At 45.8% G+C, this 14,654-nt stretch overlaps 1 protein-coding gene across 1 annotated transcript in view; it reads right to left on the bottom strand.

The window, feature by feature from the left end:
- Window positions 1–13,464, bottom strand: part of HMGA2 (high mobility group AT-hook 2) — a 123,022-nt gene extending 109,558 nt beyond the window's left edge. Inside the window, exons 1-2 of the mRNA XM_009901451.2 lie at window positions 13,354–13,464; window positions 10,504–10,590 (exon numbers count right to left, since the gene is read on the bottom strand). Coding sequence (XP_009899753.1) covers window positions 10,504–10,590; window positions 13,354–13,464 — 198 coding nt within the window. The remainder of the gene's footprint in view (window positions 1–10,503; window positions 10,591–13,353) is intronic.
- Window positions 13,465–14,654: the final 1,190 nt, after the last annotated feature.

Below are 14,654 nucleotides of genomic sequence, written 5' to 3'. Positions count from 1 at the left end.
CAGGACATGTTCCAGTACCTCAACATCTCTCTTGAATTGAGGAGCCCAGAACTGGACACAGGACTCAAGGTGTGGCCTAACCAGTGCTGAGTACAGGGCACAATGACCTCCCTGCTCCTGCTGGCCACACTGCTCCTGATCCAGGCCAGGATGCCATTGGCCTTCTTGGCCACCTGGGCACACTGCTGGCTCAAGTTCAGCTACTGTCAACCAGTACCCCCAGGTCCCTTTCTGCCTGGCTGCTCTCCAGCTACTCTGACCCCAGCCCTTCTCAGGACGTGTTCCAGTACCTCAACATCTCTCTTGAATTGAGGGGCCCAGAACTGGACACAATATTCAAGCTGTAGCCCCTTGCATTTATGTTTAGTTCATGAAACACCAGTCATAAATCTTAATAGAGAATACCAGTGAATTTTTTTCTGATCAAATCAACACTTGGCATGTTATTAAAGCACAAATGCCATTTATTTTCACCTGTTATTTTACCACAGCTGAAGGGAAGACTCTTTTCCCAAACTCTATGACAAAAAAAGCAACTTTTTGGAAACAAGAACTACTTTGGTCTCACCTTTAAAAGTTCCTACAAACCTGACACAAATTACAGCCTCAGCACAGTTTGATGGGAAAGAGAACACGAGGATGAGCAGAGGGCTGGAGCTCCTCTCCTATGAGGACACGCTGAGAGACTTGGGGTTGTTCAGTCTGGAGAAGAGAAGGCTCTGAGAAGACCTTGTTGTGGCCTTCCAGTATCTATAGTGGGCTACAAGAAAGATGGGGAGGGCCTTTTTAAGGTGTCAGGTGGTGACAGGACTGGGGGGAATGGAACAGAACTATAAGTGTGTAGATTCAGCTTGGATGTTAGGAAGAAGTTCTTCCCCATGAGGGTGATGAGACACTGGCACAGGTTGCCCAGAGCTGATAGAAGCTCCATCCATGGAAGTTTTGAAGGCCAGGCTGGATGTGGCTGTGAGCAACCTGATCCAGTGTGAGGTGTCCCCACCCGACACAGGGTTTGGAACTGGATGATCTTTGAGGTCCCTTCCAACTTTGACAACTCTATCATTTCTTCACAAAACTAATCTTTGCTTCCTGCCACAAATCACCATGCAGTAGCTGACTGCCATGAATTGTGCACCACTTTACCCCCCAGGAAGGTCCACGTCAGAGGTGGCATCTGTTCCCGCTGCTTGGCCTGCACATCAGTTTGTCAAGTGCTTGGGGATCTTACAGATTGAAAGGCACTATTTTCCTGCTGTATATGATTCCCACCTCATGTTAGAAGAAAAAGAAAACAAAAACATTCCCACAGTTCTTATCAAAACCAAATCTTGCCCACAGGTGAGTTTAGCAAACAGAGGGGAGGGCCAGAGATGATGTTTTGGTACAGAGCAATGCTACAAGTAAATAGGAAGGGTTCCACAGACTAAATTGCAGGAAATGCAAAAGAACCTCCAAAGTAGATGCCTCTGTCTCCATTCCAAGAGAAGAGCAAGCAAAACACTTCTGGAACAACAGAAAAAGTAGTGGCAGTCCAGTGGTGATAGTCTCTTCTCACAGGTAATAAGTGATATAGAACAAGAGGGAATGGCCTCAAGCTGCCACTGGGGAGGTTTAGACTGGACATTGGGAAAGCTTTTTTCAGGGCAAGAGTGGGTTGGCCTTGGTGATTCTGAGGGTCTTTTCCAACTTGAATGTTTCTCTGAGTCTGTGATAAAGACATTACATTTAGGAAAAGGTTCCTTTTTCTTTGTAGCTCTTTAGTTTGCATTTAGCAAGCACAGCCTTTCAGTAGCAGACTATCGTTTTGTTTAAGCAGTTGAAGAAAGGTTTTATTGTAATACCAGACAAATAATTTGTCTCTCTGTATAATTTTCAAGCAACTGATAAGAAAAGGAAGATGTAAGCACCAAATCATTGCCTTTCCTCTGAAACAGGTATTTGCATAACCAGAAAAGTGTCAGTCTGTTGGCTCTTTGCTTGACCAAAGTGTTGTCTCTGAAGCTAGGAACAAATCCAGAGAGAGCCCAGAGCCACCCAGAGGTAACAGAGATTCCATCTGGGCAGCAAGATGCATGAGTTCCCAGCCACCCTACATGCAGCTGTCGGTACCTGCTCAGTCACACAGGCTCACAGGATGTGAGGGGTTGGAAGGGACCTCTGAAGATCATCGAGTCCAACCCCCCTGCCAGAACAGGACCATAGAATCCAGCACAGGAACGCATCCAGATGGAGCTGGGAAGTCTCCAGAGAAGATGACTCCACAGCTTCTCCTGTTCCAGTGCTCTGTGACCTTTACAGTAAAGCAGTTCTTCCTCATGTTGAGGTAGAACCTCCTGTGCTGGAGTTTCCATCCATTGCCCCTTCTCCTATGCCAGGGCACAAGTGAGCAGAGGCTGTTCCTTCCTTCCTGACACCCAGCCCTCAGGTATTTATAAATATTGATCAGATCCCCTCTCAGTCTTCTTCTCTCGAGACTAAACAGCCCCAGGGCTCTCAGCCTTTCCTCATAGGGCAGTGCTCCAGTCCCTTCATCATCCTTGCAGCCCTCTGTTGGACTCCAGTAGATCCCTGTCCCTCGGGAACTGGGGAGCTCAGGACTGGATGCAATACTCCAGGTGAGGCCTCACTAAAGCAGAGTAGAGGGAGAGGAAAACATCCCTTGATCTGCTAGAACCCCAGGGTACCACTGGCCCTCTTGGCCACAAGGGCACAAAAGGCAGAGCCTGCCTTCACCCTCTAAAGCACCTTTTCAAATTGAGATGTGTTTGGTCAGAGTTTTCTTAACATTTGGTGCTGCACCATGAGGCAAGATCTAGCTCTCTACAGCGAAACCACAAAGTCACCCAAGGTAAAGGAGGGCTGGGTATGTGATCAAACACAAGCCTGTCATATTGAATGAACAATTATGACCTTTCTTATGACCAGTAATATGAGTGCATGCTTTTTGTGATGTCACACTTTAGGTATAGAAGGAGATTTATTCTCCGGGAGGGAAGGTGGCCATTCAGTCACTGCTGTCTGGAAGTGAGCCCCAGGCAGATTTGCAACTCACCTAAGCCCTGTACACCACAGGGCCATCAAGCCCTGCTTCCAAACAGCTGCTGTCAGCAACCATAAGGCTTGCCTGCCCATCATCTCTGCCTCCTGGCTGCATGAATGTGCCCTGCCCAGACAGAAACTGAGGCTGCACTACTGAAAGCAACTAACAAGACAAGACAAGTATAAATAATTGAACCACTAGGAAGTGCTCTTTGAGCATCTATCAATTGTCAAGGAAGATCTCAAATGCAACAGAACACAAATCTGGGCAACTCTGTCCACTTTGCAAAACGATCCACTGGAGATCTCAGTTAAAATGTGTCAGAGCTGCAGGTATGAGTGACATACCCAAGAGTTCTTGTAAAGAAAATCACTGTTGTCAAACTCTGTCAAAAGACCTTGCCCATAAACAAACATGCCCCTCTCCTGACCAAAAAAAAGTCATGTTATTTTGTTAATAAAACCTCTTCAAAGAAAGTTAGGCATTGGATGGATACAAAAATGCCACACTTCCCATGTCCTGTTTACCCTGTGGAGAAGGACCTGGGAGTCCTGGGGGACAAGTTCTCCATGGGACAGCAATGTGCCCTGGTGGCCAAGAATGCCTATGGGATCCTGGGGTGCATTCAGAGGAGTGTGGCCAGCAGAGCCAGGGAGGTTCTCCTCCCCCTCTACTGTGCCCTGCTGAGGCCCCACCTGGAATACTGCATCCAGTTCTGGGCTCCCCAGTTCAAGAGGGACAGGGATCTACTGGACAGTCCAACAGAGGGCTACAAGGATGATGAAGGGACTGGAGCACTACCTGATGAGGAAAGGCTGAGAGACCTGGGGCTGTTTAGTCTGGAGAGAAGACGACTAGGAGGGTCTCTAATAAATGGCTATCAATATCTGAGGGCTGGGTGTCATGAAGGAAGGGACAGCCTCTGCTCACTTGTGCCCTGACATAGGACAAAGGGCAATGCATGGAAACTACAGCACAGGAGGTTCCACCTCAGCATGAGGAAGAATTTCTTTAAGGGTCTCAGAGCACTGGAACAGGCTCCTCAGAGAGGCTGTGGAGTCTCCTTCTCTGGAGGCTTTCCAGCTCCATCTGGATGCCTTTCTGTGCAACCTGTGCTGGATTCCATGGTCCTGCTCTGGCTGACCAAAGATCTCCAGAGGTCCTTCCCAACCCCCAACATCCTGTAAGGCTGTGATTTTAACTCTAAACAGGAGTCAATCTCCTCCTGCTACTCCCATCCTGATCAAGATACCCAATTTTGATGTCTCTTTCCTTACCTTCAACAACCACGCTACAATCGCTTGATAAATCTGACCTTTGTTTTCCCTTTAAGCCTGCAACACCTAGTGTTGGTGGGAATGACTGAAGCATGGAGAAGCCAAATAGATTTTCATGAACCAATTTAGAGCAGAGTCCTGGTCACATGTGCCTTTGTTTTTTTGGTTACCTTTGGACTGTTTAACTCGGCACATGCCTTTCTACACACTAAACTCTGGCCGCGTAACGTGGAGAGACGCACAAAGCGTAGCCACGCTACACCTACATGTGGTCACACAAAGTACCACGAGTTCTGCTTTTCAGGAGTTATTGCAAGACCTGGAGTTGCTTTCAGTGAATTTCACTGCCTCAAGAACTACAACAAAAACTCAAGATACTTCAGCTGAAGGCGAATTTTGCTGGAGTGTTTACTTTCGGATATTCCTGATGTTTTCTTCAGAGACAAACACAGAGTAGCTCCTGCTCCTCCTTTGGTTTTTTTTTTAACCTTTACAATTGTGTTTCCTCCTTCCAAACTGGAGCACATTTATGGCTATACAGTATTTTTTTGTCAAAGCCCTACTGCAGCAGCTAAATAAAGAACAGCCCTTGAATGCTTCAGGGAAATGTGACGGGGTGGGAATACAGCTTCGCCTAACAAATAAAAAGCCAACCGGAGAACACCCAAGAAACTAAAGAGGAGCATCCCTGCTAAGATCTTCCCACAAAAGTGGTCACCCTTCAAAAGTTCACCTTTTTTTTTCTGCTGATTATTCACAAATATTTAAAATGAGTAACAGAGTGACTTGTTTCAAAGAGGCAGGCTTCAATAACAGCCTAATTGTGGGGACCAGAGTACAAGGTGATTAACAGCCTTTGTGTGCCTATCTCTTCTCCTCTGGTAACATGTTTTGTTCCTTCTGTTTGAGGGGGAAAAAAAACCCCCACAAAATTAAACAGTTTGGTGGGGTTTTTTTTTAACTATAATGCAAGTTTCCCTTTTGTGTCCAGTTAGGCATGTGTGTGATATGTGAGGCTTTTACAATAAAAACCAAACCTGCACAGGCTACCTAAAATTAGAGTAATTGCCACATTATTAGCTGTCCAATTGCTCTCGCAACACTCTGTATGCATTGTCAAGTTTCACCTTCCTAATTTCCTAACAAGCACAGTTTGTTTTCAGACGCCCCAAGGCCAGTTTACTAAGACCAAACGTGAGCCCTGAAAGCCGAAAGGAACAACAAAGTAAATAAATAAACATATAGCTAACTCATCAACACCAGGACCCAAGAACTTTTCAACGCACAACACAACCACGACGCCAGGGTAAACTGATTTAAAGGGCGATTTTCCTTCCTGAAGTCTAAAAACACCAAGCCCCAGAGCTCTGGAGTAATTTTTAACTCCCTGCCCGTTTGTGCAATACATTTTTAATTGTGATGTGTACTGCTTTGCAAGAGAACACCCAATCAATTAATCATGAGTGCCTTCTCAGGGCTGCTCAGTGGGTTCTCCTGCCCGACGCGTATCTTACACGTTGTGAACACTCTTTAATACATCTCAATGAGCTCCCTTTGAAACAGCCGGGCCACACACACCCTTCTTCAGAGTCTCCTGCAATTTCCAGTCGTGTGGATAGCACACAGGTTCACGTGTGAGGTAGCCAGCTCTCCTTCTGAGAGCTCAGACAGGATGTAGAAGGCCTTAAATAAATACATGGATGCAGATGGGTGTGTAAATACGTTCACCACAGACTCAAACTCACAGCTCCCCTCTTCCAAGAGGGGGGGACACCCTCACCACCAAATGGAGCCCTCTTACAGTGCCAAACCCCTTTCCATTCAGGTTGCTGTGAGTCAAACTGCTGGAATTAATGTTACATCTGATTAAAAAAAAGCCCCCCAAAAGATGCTTTGAGATGCCTGGTGAGAAGGTGAACCATTTTAGCCAGGGTTAATTATCAATTTGGAAAAAGAGCTAAAATATTTATTTGAAACGTGAGCTCAACGACTTTCTCCCAGGAAGGCTTTTTAAGTGTTTTGGAGGATTTATCAAACATTTATATACTTTTTATCTGTAAGCCCAGAAACAAATAAGACTTGTAATTGCATCCCCCTCTGAGGTTGGAGGGGGGTTATTTTAATGATAAAAAATAAAAAAGACATGTGGTCGATTTTCTTCTTCTTCTTCTTTTTTTTTTTTGTTACATTAAACACCCAGAAGGGTTTGCTTTTAATTAGAGCAGTAAGCTGATGCCTTCTGAAAATCCAAATGTTACAATGAAATTGCTCAGTTCGTAAATTAGATTAAAAAATAAAAACAAAAAACAAACAAACAAAAAAAAAAACCCAAACCCCAACTAGATGTACCAGAATCATCTGGAAAGCTCTTGGTTTGATAGAGCTGCATGCACACACAAATGCTTTGGAGTTGGTTTTCCCTGTATACCAGTTTATAATCCCTCATATACACAGAGTCACGTGAATTTTTTTCTTTGGGAAGTGTCTTCTTGAAACCAATTTAAGAGTTGCATCTTACCACCACCACTTCCCCTACAAAAGCCATCACTCCTCAGAGTCATGGTTACAATGCTAAAGCTCACATTTAGATCTTTCTAAGCTACTACAAAACTCACCTCCCTTTTGCAGACAAACGTTTGTTTTCCTTGTGTATCACTTTCCAAATCCCTCACATGCATAATCTTAATTTTTCTTTGGGAATTGGCTTTTTAAGAGTTGAATCTTACCACCACCATTTCCCCTACAAAAGCCATCACTCCTCAGAGCCATGGTTAAAATGCTAAAGCTCACATTTAGATCTTTCTAAGCTACTACAAAACTCACCTCCCTTTTGCAGACAAACATTTGTTTTCCTTGTGTATCACTTTCCAAATCCCTCACATGCATGAAGTCATGTTATTTTTGATTTGAGAAGTGTCTTTTTGAAATACATTTCTAAGGAGTTGAATCTCATCACCACCATTTCCCCTACAAAAGCCATCACTCCTCAGAGTCATGGTTAAAATGCTAGAGCTCACATTTAGATCTTTCTAAGCTAAGACAAAACTCATCTCCCTTTTGCAGACAAACATTTATTTTTCCTTGTGTATCACTTTCCAAATCCCTCACATGCATGAAGTCATGTTATTTTTGATTTGAGAAGTGTCTTTTTGAAATACATTTCTTAAGAGTTGAATCTCATCACCACCATTTCCCCTACAAAAGCCATCACACCTCAGAGTCATGGTTAAAATGCTAAAGCTCACATTTAGATCTTTCTAAGCTAAGACAAAACTCATCTCCCTTTTGGAGACAAACATTTGTTTTCCTTGTGTATCACTTTCCAAATCCCTCACATGCATGAAGTCATGTTATTTTTGATTTGAGAAGTGTCTTTTTGAAATACATTTCTTAAGAGTTGAATCTCATCACCACCATTTCCCCTACAAAAGCCATCACTCCTCAGAGTCATGTTTAAAATGCTAAAGCTCACATTTAGATTTTTCTAAGCTAAGACAAAACTCATCTCCCTTTTGGAGACAAACATTTGTTTTCCTTGTGTATCACTTTCCAAATCCCTCACATGCTTAATGTTAATTTTTCTTTGGGAATTGGCTTTTTAAGAGTTGAATCTTACCACCACCATTTCCCCTACAAAAGCCATCACTCCTCAAAGCCATGTTTAAAATGCTAAAGCTCACATTTAGATCTTTCTAAGCTAAGACAAAACTCATCTCCCTTTTGCAGACAAACATTTGTTTCCCTTGTGTATCACTTTCCAAATCTCTCACATGCATGAAGTCATGTTGTTTTCTCTTTGAGACGTGTCTTTTTGAAACACATTTCTTAAGAGTTGAATCTCATCACCAGCATTTCCCCTACAAAAGCCATCACTCCTCAGAGCCATGTTTAAAATGCTAAAGCTCACATTTAGATCTTTCTAAGCTACTACAAAACTCATCTCCCTTTTGCAGACAAACATTTGTTTTCCTTGTATACCAGTTTATAATCCCTCACATGCATGAAGTCATGTTAATTTTTCTTTGGGAATTGTCTTTTTGAAACACCTTTTTTTAAGAGTTGAATCTTATCACCACCGTTTCCCCTACAAAATCCATCACTCCTCAGAGTCATGGTTAAAATGCTAAAGCTCACATTTAGATCTTTCTAAGTTAATTCAAAACTCATCTCCCTTTTGGAGACAAACATTTGTTTTCCTTGTATACCACTTCCCAAATCCCTCACATGCATGCTGTTATTCTTCCTTTGAGAAGTGTCTTTTTGAAACACATTTAAGAGTTGAATCCTGTCATCATCAACATTTCCCCTGCGAAAGCCATCACACCTCAGAGTCATGTTTAAAATGCTAGAGCTCACATTTAGATTCTTTCTAAGCTACTACAAACTCATTTCCCTTTTAGAGACTAACATTTAAACTCTTTACCAGTGAATCTGAGGAGCCTTTTCACTTTATAAAGCAAAAAAAAAAATGCAGCCTTTGAAGGTCACCAGGTTGCAGAGTGGTTTAGATGCATTCAAAATACTTAACCTGTACAGCACTTTTTTTCCCCCACTAATTCATTTATTTCTTGACAAAACACACTTCTTTCCAGCTCAGAAAGTGATAAAACGAAATAAACTAGTTGACATTTAAAGAGCCTTGGGAAACACCCCTCAAGTAAATGTTGAAAAACACTTAAGAACAAAACAGACAGGAAACCATAGTCACCCCCTGCTAGCATTTATCAGGAGTAACATGATTAGAATCACAGAATTACCAGCACTCTAAAGCACTCAGGTTGGTGATTTGGGACATTTCTTATGTTCAGAGGAGATTATTTTCATTTTTCACTGGAAGTTTGCTGAAAGTGATCCCCTTAAACTCTTTCATCAATAAGCTACTTTGTGTGTACATATATATATTTTTATATATATATATATATATATGAAATGTTAACTTTTGAGGGGTCCTGCTAACCTCTGCCTGTATTACTTAAAATATGCTTGGAGATTCAAGTCTTCCTCTTTACCAAAGAGGAAAATTAGGTTGGGGTGTGGATGAAGCACACCAGGCACTAAACCAGGGCTGACACAGACTGCCCTTCAGAAACAATATTTTTCTAAGTGTCAATGTCTTCTCCTGTTGCTGTAACACTGCAAACTATCAAACTTCATACAGTCAGTACCATAGGCATTATCAGAAAAGGAGCCACAATCAGATGGGGCCACAAGATACCTTCCACATTTTGTCACAGATGACTTGACAGACACTTTTAAGCACTACAGTTCACCAGCAGATTTTGTGAGGCTTTTTTGCTTCCAATTTAGCAGCTGTAAATTAGTGCTAACTGCTGTGTAACCATCAACATAAACAAACCTTCGGGATTCATTTTCAAGCCTGTACACAACTGTTTACCTTCACTCAACTAATTCCCACGGAAAGGTGTTCTTTGCTTTGACAGCAGAGCGCTCTGATGCTCAGCTTTCCCCACATCAAATAAAATCCAGGTGACATTTTTCACGTTTTGCTTGTGATGTAAAGCTCATGCACTAAAGGCAGGCAGTCAGGTCAGGGAGCTTCTCCTACAGCTAAGAGCATTCAGAACCACCAGAATAAAAGTTTGCTCCCACCACCAAGCAGCAGAAGTGGTTCGGAAGGCTAACAGCACTTCAAGTAAAAGTCTCTTTGAAACTGATCACTGAACAAGACACAGCAAGCTTCTAACAGAAGTCACAGTTTCCTTTATCATCACATTTCAGGGCTGTAAATTTCAATATATGCACTTATTTCCATCAGCACACAATTGGCTTTACTTCTAATTAACCTCTGTTGGACAAAACACTGAGCTTTTAACACAGAGATTTGGTCTCCAGCAGGAATGACTGTAAGTGGGCAAGAAATTAATCTCTTCTAAAAATCTTAACTGATAAAATAACATCCTTGATTCCCTTCCTAGACACAGGAGATCTCAGAAAACAACATCAAACACTTTATGCTCTTTCACCCATCTGGCCTTACAGGATCTGTGCCTGGAGCCTCCATGCATGTTAATTCTGCTCTTAAAAATTTAAAATACATGCTTTATTTGACTTCCATTATTAAAAGGGTTTCAGCCCCTCAGTTCACACAGCCTAAATGATGGGATTTTTTGCTACCAGTTGATTAAAAAATTAGTGTTAGGAACTCTCTCTCTTTATTAATCTCACCTTCTGGGCTGCTTTAGAGGGACTCTTGTTTTTGCTTCCCTTGGGTCTTCCTCTTGGTCTTTTAGGAGATGGTTCACCAGTTGGTTCCTAAATACAGGAAAACATTCTATTGTGGCAAAAGGCTACAAATAACCCAGCAGATCTGAAGGGTAAACTGTTAACTGAGAAGGTCCTTAAAACAAATAAATTAACACTAACACCAAACCCCACAGCATTTAAAATGCAGCATGAAACACTGAACAACTCGATGTAAAAGGGGGCAAAACAAATACATACATACATTTTCCACAGTAAAAGAGTTAGCCTCCCTTATAATTGCATACAAAACTTTTAAGCTTTCATATTCCAGCGTTTAACTCACTGTAAAAAAACATACCCTTAAGATGGCTATGATCTCCCTCGTGTTAGAGTGATCATTTGAAAATTAACACAATTACCCATTACATTGCAATTGCATTTCAGCAGAGCAAGATAAGATTGTCACATGCAGTTCCTAGCACAATTTTTTTTAGGGGGGTGGGGGGGTGGAAAGAGGCAAAGCACTGAAAAACTGTGAAGTAAAGCTTAGGCTCTTTTCTCTCTCAAGGGCACAAGTTTTTTGGAGGGATTTTTTTTTCTGCTGTGCTACAGTCAGCATTATATTCACATCTATTCTAAACACAGTTGATTTGTTATTGAGAAGCAACTGTAAAAGTTGGGGTTTTTCCCCTCAAATAGAGCACCAGCAAGCCAAAAAAAAAAACCCACACAACTCCCTGAAAGAAAATAACCAAAACAAAACCCCAGCTCTTAAATAACTCTTAAAGGAACACTAATTATTTTAGCTGTTTTCTTAACTAGCTTCTCTGCCTGACAGTAAATACCAGTCCTTAAAAATGGGTACGAATTAGTAAGAGTTCAGATTCCAAATATTTATTCAGCGAATCATAAATACTATAAAACTCTTCTGGCCTTAAATATTATACATTTAATTCAGGTTACAGGATACGGGCAAAAGTTAATTAAATGCAGTTTGTTAACTTAAACCAGCTTAAACCCCTTTCAGCTTTTTCATTCCCGGGTAGGTTAAGGAAGAGGCTGGCGGAGGGACTCCCCAAACTGCTCCAGCCCTCAGTGGTGAGGAGCCTCGCAGGCACCGCACAGCTGGACTGAACACGTTTAAGGAGATGCGTTTTTCTTTCTCTTCCATACATTCAAACGCTACAGGATGAAACAAAGAAAGAAAAAGGGAAAAGAAAGAAAATAATAATAATAATTTTTTAAAAAGGTTTAAAAAAAAAAAAAAAAAAGAAAGAAAAAACAAATAAAAGGAAGCCCCGGCACAGGGCTTATACCAGCTGCTGGGGCTGGGCAAGGGCAGCCCGGGGGGGAAAGCGGGACAGGGGACAGATCCCGGAGCCACTGCGGTGAAATATGTGTCACTGAGGGCAGAGCGGGAAAAACCAGGGGCTCCGCTTTTTACGGCTTTCCGAAAAGTAACTTTCTGTGCAATCTGCCGGAGCACATCGGTGGGAATGGCGGGGAGAAAGGCAGCCGGGTCACCCCCCCAACCCCCCTGGCTGCGCCGTTCATCTCCCTCCGTGTTTTCGGAGCCCCTCGGAGGCTCTCGTGGCTGATGCTTAAATGAATGGGAGTAAACAGTCCTAAAGCCCGCAGAAGCGCTCTTTAAAAAGAGCTCCACAGGCAGCCCTGCTTCGCAGTTGTGACTTCCGAGGGAGGCACGGAAAATGCCGCGAACAACTCGGCGCTGCCCCCGCGAAGCTGCCGCCTTCACTGGTTGCATCGCCGGGCAAAATCCCCCCATCGGCGGCGCCGGCGGAGGGGCCGCCTCGCCCGGCAGCGGGGTCTGGGGGCAGCTCGGCGCTTCCAGGCGATGGGACAATGGCACTTCGGGAGAGAAAGCCGGGGGGTGTGGGGGGGGGCATAATGCACCGATCTAGCAACCTCAGCGAGGATTCAGGTCTTGCAAGTCGAAAATAGGAGCCCAGCGCGTCCTTTTTCGGAGCCCAGGAGGGGGCTGTTGGGTGCGAGTGGGAGGGAGGCGGGCTCCGCTCCCCGCGCCGAGACCCAGGAACACTTCCCCTCGCCTCGACCTGCTTGGGAAAGCGCCGGAGCAAAGGCAAAAGGTGTTGCAAACACAGGACAAGCCCCCTCCGGCTACCTCCCCCACCTCCATCGGCAACAGGGGCACCTCTCTGCATACGATGACGGGGGCGGGGGGGGTGGGGGTGGGGAAGGGGGGGACGCCAGTGGTGGGGGGGAAAGAAAAGGAAAGGGAAAAAAAAAAACCCTATGCGACTTTCTAGCCACCCTCCTCTCCCCCTACCCCAAGATCTAGGGGCAGTCAGGGGCTGGGCTGGTCAAGCTCGGAGGCGGCAGCAGCCCCCGGTGGGACTCGACACACGCACACACACAGAGATTGAGACATTGCAAGGGCTGCGAGAGGAGGGAGACAGGAGAGCCCCGTTCCCTGCTCCTCGCTTTCGCAATTTCAAAATCAGCTCGAAATGACCCAGCGAGCGCTGGTTGGTCGGAGCCGCGCTGCTCCATGTTCCCCATTTACATTGAAAAGCCCCAAGCTCCCTCCCTGCACAATAGTGAAAGTCCCGAGGAGGCTCGGCGCTGGGGCACCGGCAGGCAGCACCCCGCCGCTCCCGGGCCCCGGGGTCCTCCCGCCGGGGCGTCTGGCGGAGCCCCTTCGCTACGCCGCGGCACCACCTCGCCGGGAAGCAGCGCACAACAAAGCCCCCCGCCCCGGCTCCGGGACTCGTTCACTTGCAGCGTAATACGTACATGTACATGCCTATAATACTATAGATCTGCGGCTCTACGTATCTATACGATACTGACTTGTGGTTGCTTCCTGGGTCTGCCTCGTCCTCTCTTCTGAGGCTCTGCGGTTGCAGGTTGCTCCTGGGCAGCAGTGGAAGGCTGACCGGGTCCCTCACCTTGTGCACTCATGGTGACTTCTGCTGCTCAGCCTTAAACCAGTCTCTCCAAAGCACCTTGGAAGGGGGGGAATCAAAACGAGCTCTTGCTGCTTTTGCTGCTCGCTGCCACCACCACACCGGACGTCCTGGTGCTGCCAAAAAGGAGAAGAGAAGGGGAGGAGGAGGAGGAGGAGGTGATGGTGGTAGTGGTGCTGGTGGTGGTGGAAGAGGAGGGGGAATGAATTTCTCTTACAATTTAGGAATGGTTAGTAACATGAAGCAATTCAAAAGAAGGGAGGCGGAAAAAAAATAGACGAAGAAGAACAGGCAGAGTAAATTGCGACCCCCGAAATACACGGGAGGGAGGGAAGTACGCCGAGGGTAGTCGGAGCAAACCAAGAAGGGGAAGAAATCCTACAAATTGAAAGCAAGTGGTGGCTATCGCGCTTAGATCGGATCAGGACAAATTAAGATAAGACACACTGAAAACGGACTGAGAACAGTGCACAATCTTGCCAGAAGCATGCACCCTGGGAAGACGGGGGATTTCGGCAGCAACGGGAGCAGCGGGTAGAAAGAGCGATCATTTAAAAAATAATAATAATAAAACGATTTAGGAGATTGGAAAAGGGGGGAGGGGGGAGAGGGGGGGGGGAAAAAAGAGGAGGGGGGGGCGGTCCTGGGTTCGTGTCTGTGATGCGAGCTGCTGGGACTGGAAATATTATTACGCGAGTCCTGCCCACGGACTGAACTAGGATGAGGGGGGTTTAAAAAAATTAGTCTTTGGGGTGGGGGGAGGGGGTGGGGGGAATAGATAAACCACCTTTACACGCGGGTGGAAAAAACAGGAGGGGGCTTGGGGGGGGGGGGGGGGGGGAAGAGGAGGAGGAGGAGGCAGAGCGAAAACCCGAAAAACCCAGCGACCGGGAGCTGGCGGCCGGCCAGATACAACACAAGCAGCACGGCAGCCGGGGCAGCGGCGGCCGAGCACGCCGCGGCCGCCTCACGTGTCCCGCACCGGCCCGGCCCCGCCGCCGCGGCAGGTTTAAAGGGCCAGGCCGGAGTCCCGGCGCGGCGGCGGAGGGGCGGGCAGGCACACGGACAGACGCCGGCCGCCCTCCTTCACCCCCTCCCCCCGCTCGCTCCGCGCGGGCGGAGGAGCGCGCGGGGCAGCCCCGGTCGCAGCACCGTCGCGGCCGCTGCACGTGGGCGCCCCGCCGC

Source organism: Dryobates pubescens, chromosome Z, assembly GCF_014839835.1.
Source record: "Dryobates pubescens isolate bDryPub1 chromosome Z, bDryPub1.pri, whole genome shotgun sequence".
Lineage (NCBI taxonomy): Eukaryota > Metazoa > Chordata > Aves > Piciformes > Picidae > Dryobates > Dryobates pubescens.
This window is presented reverse-complemented; position numbering and strand designations above follow the sequence as displayed.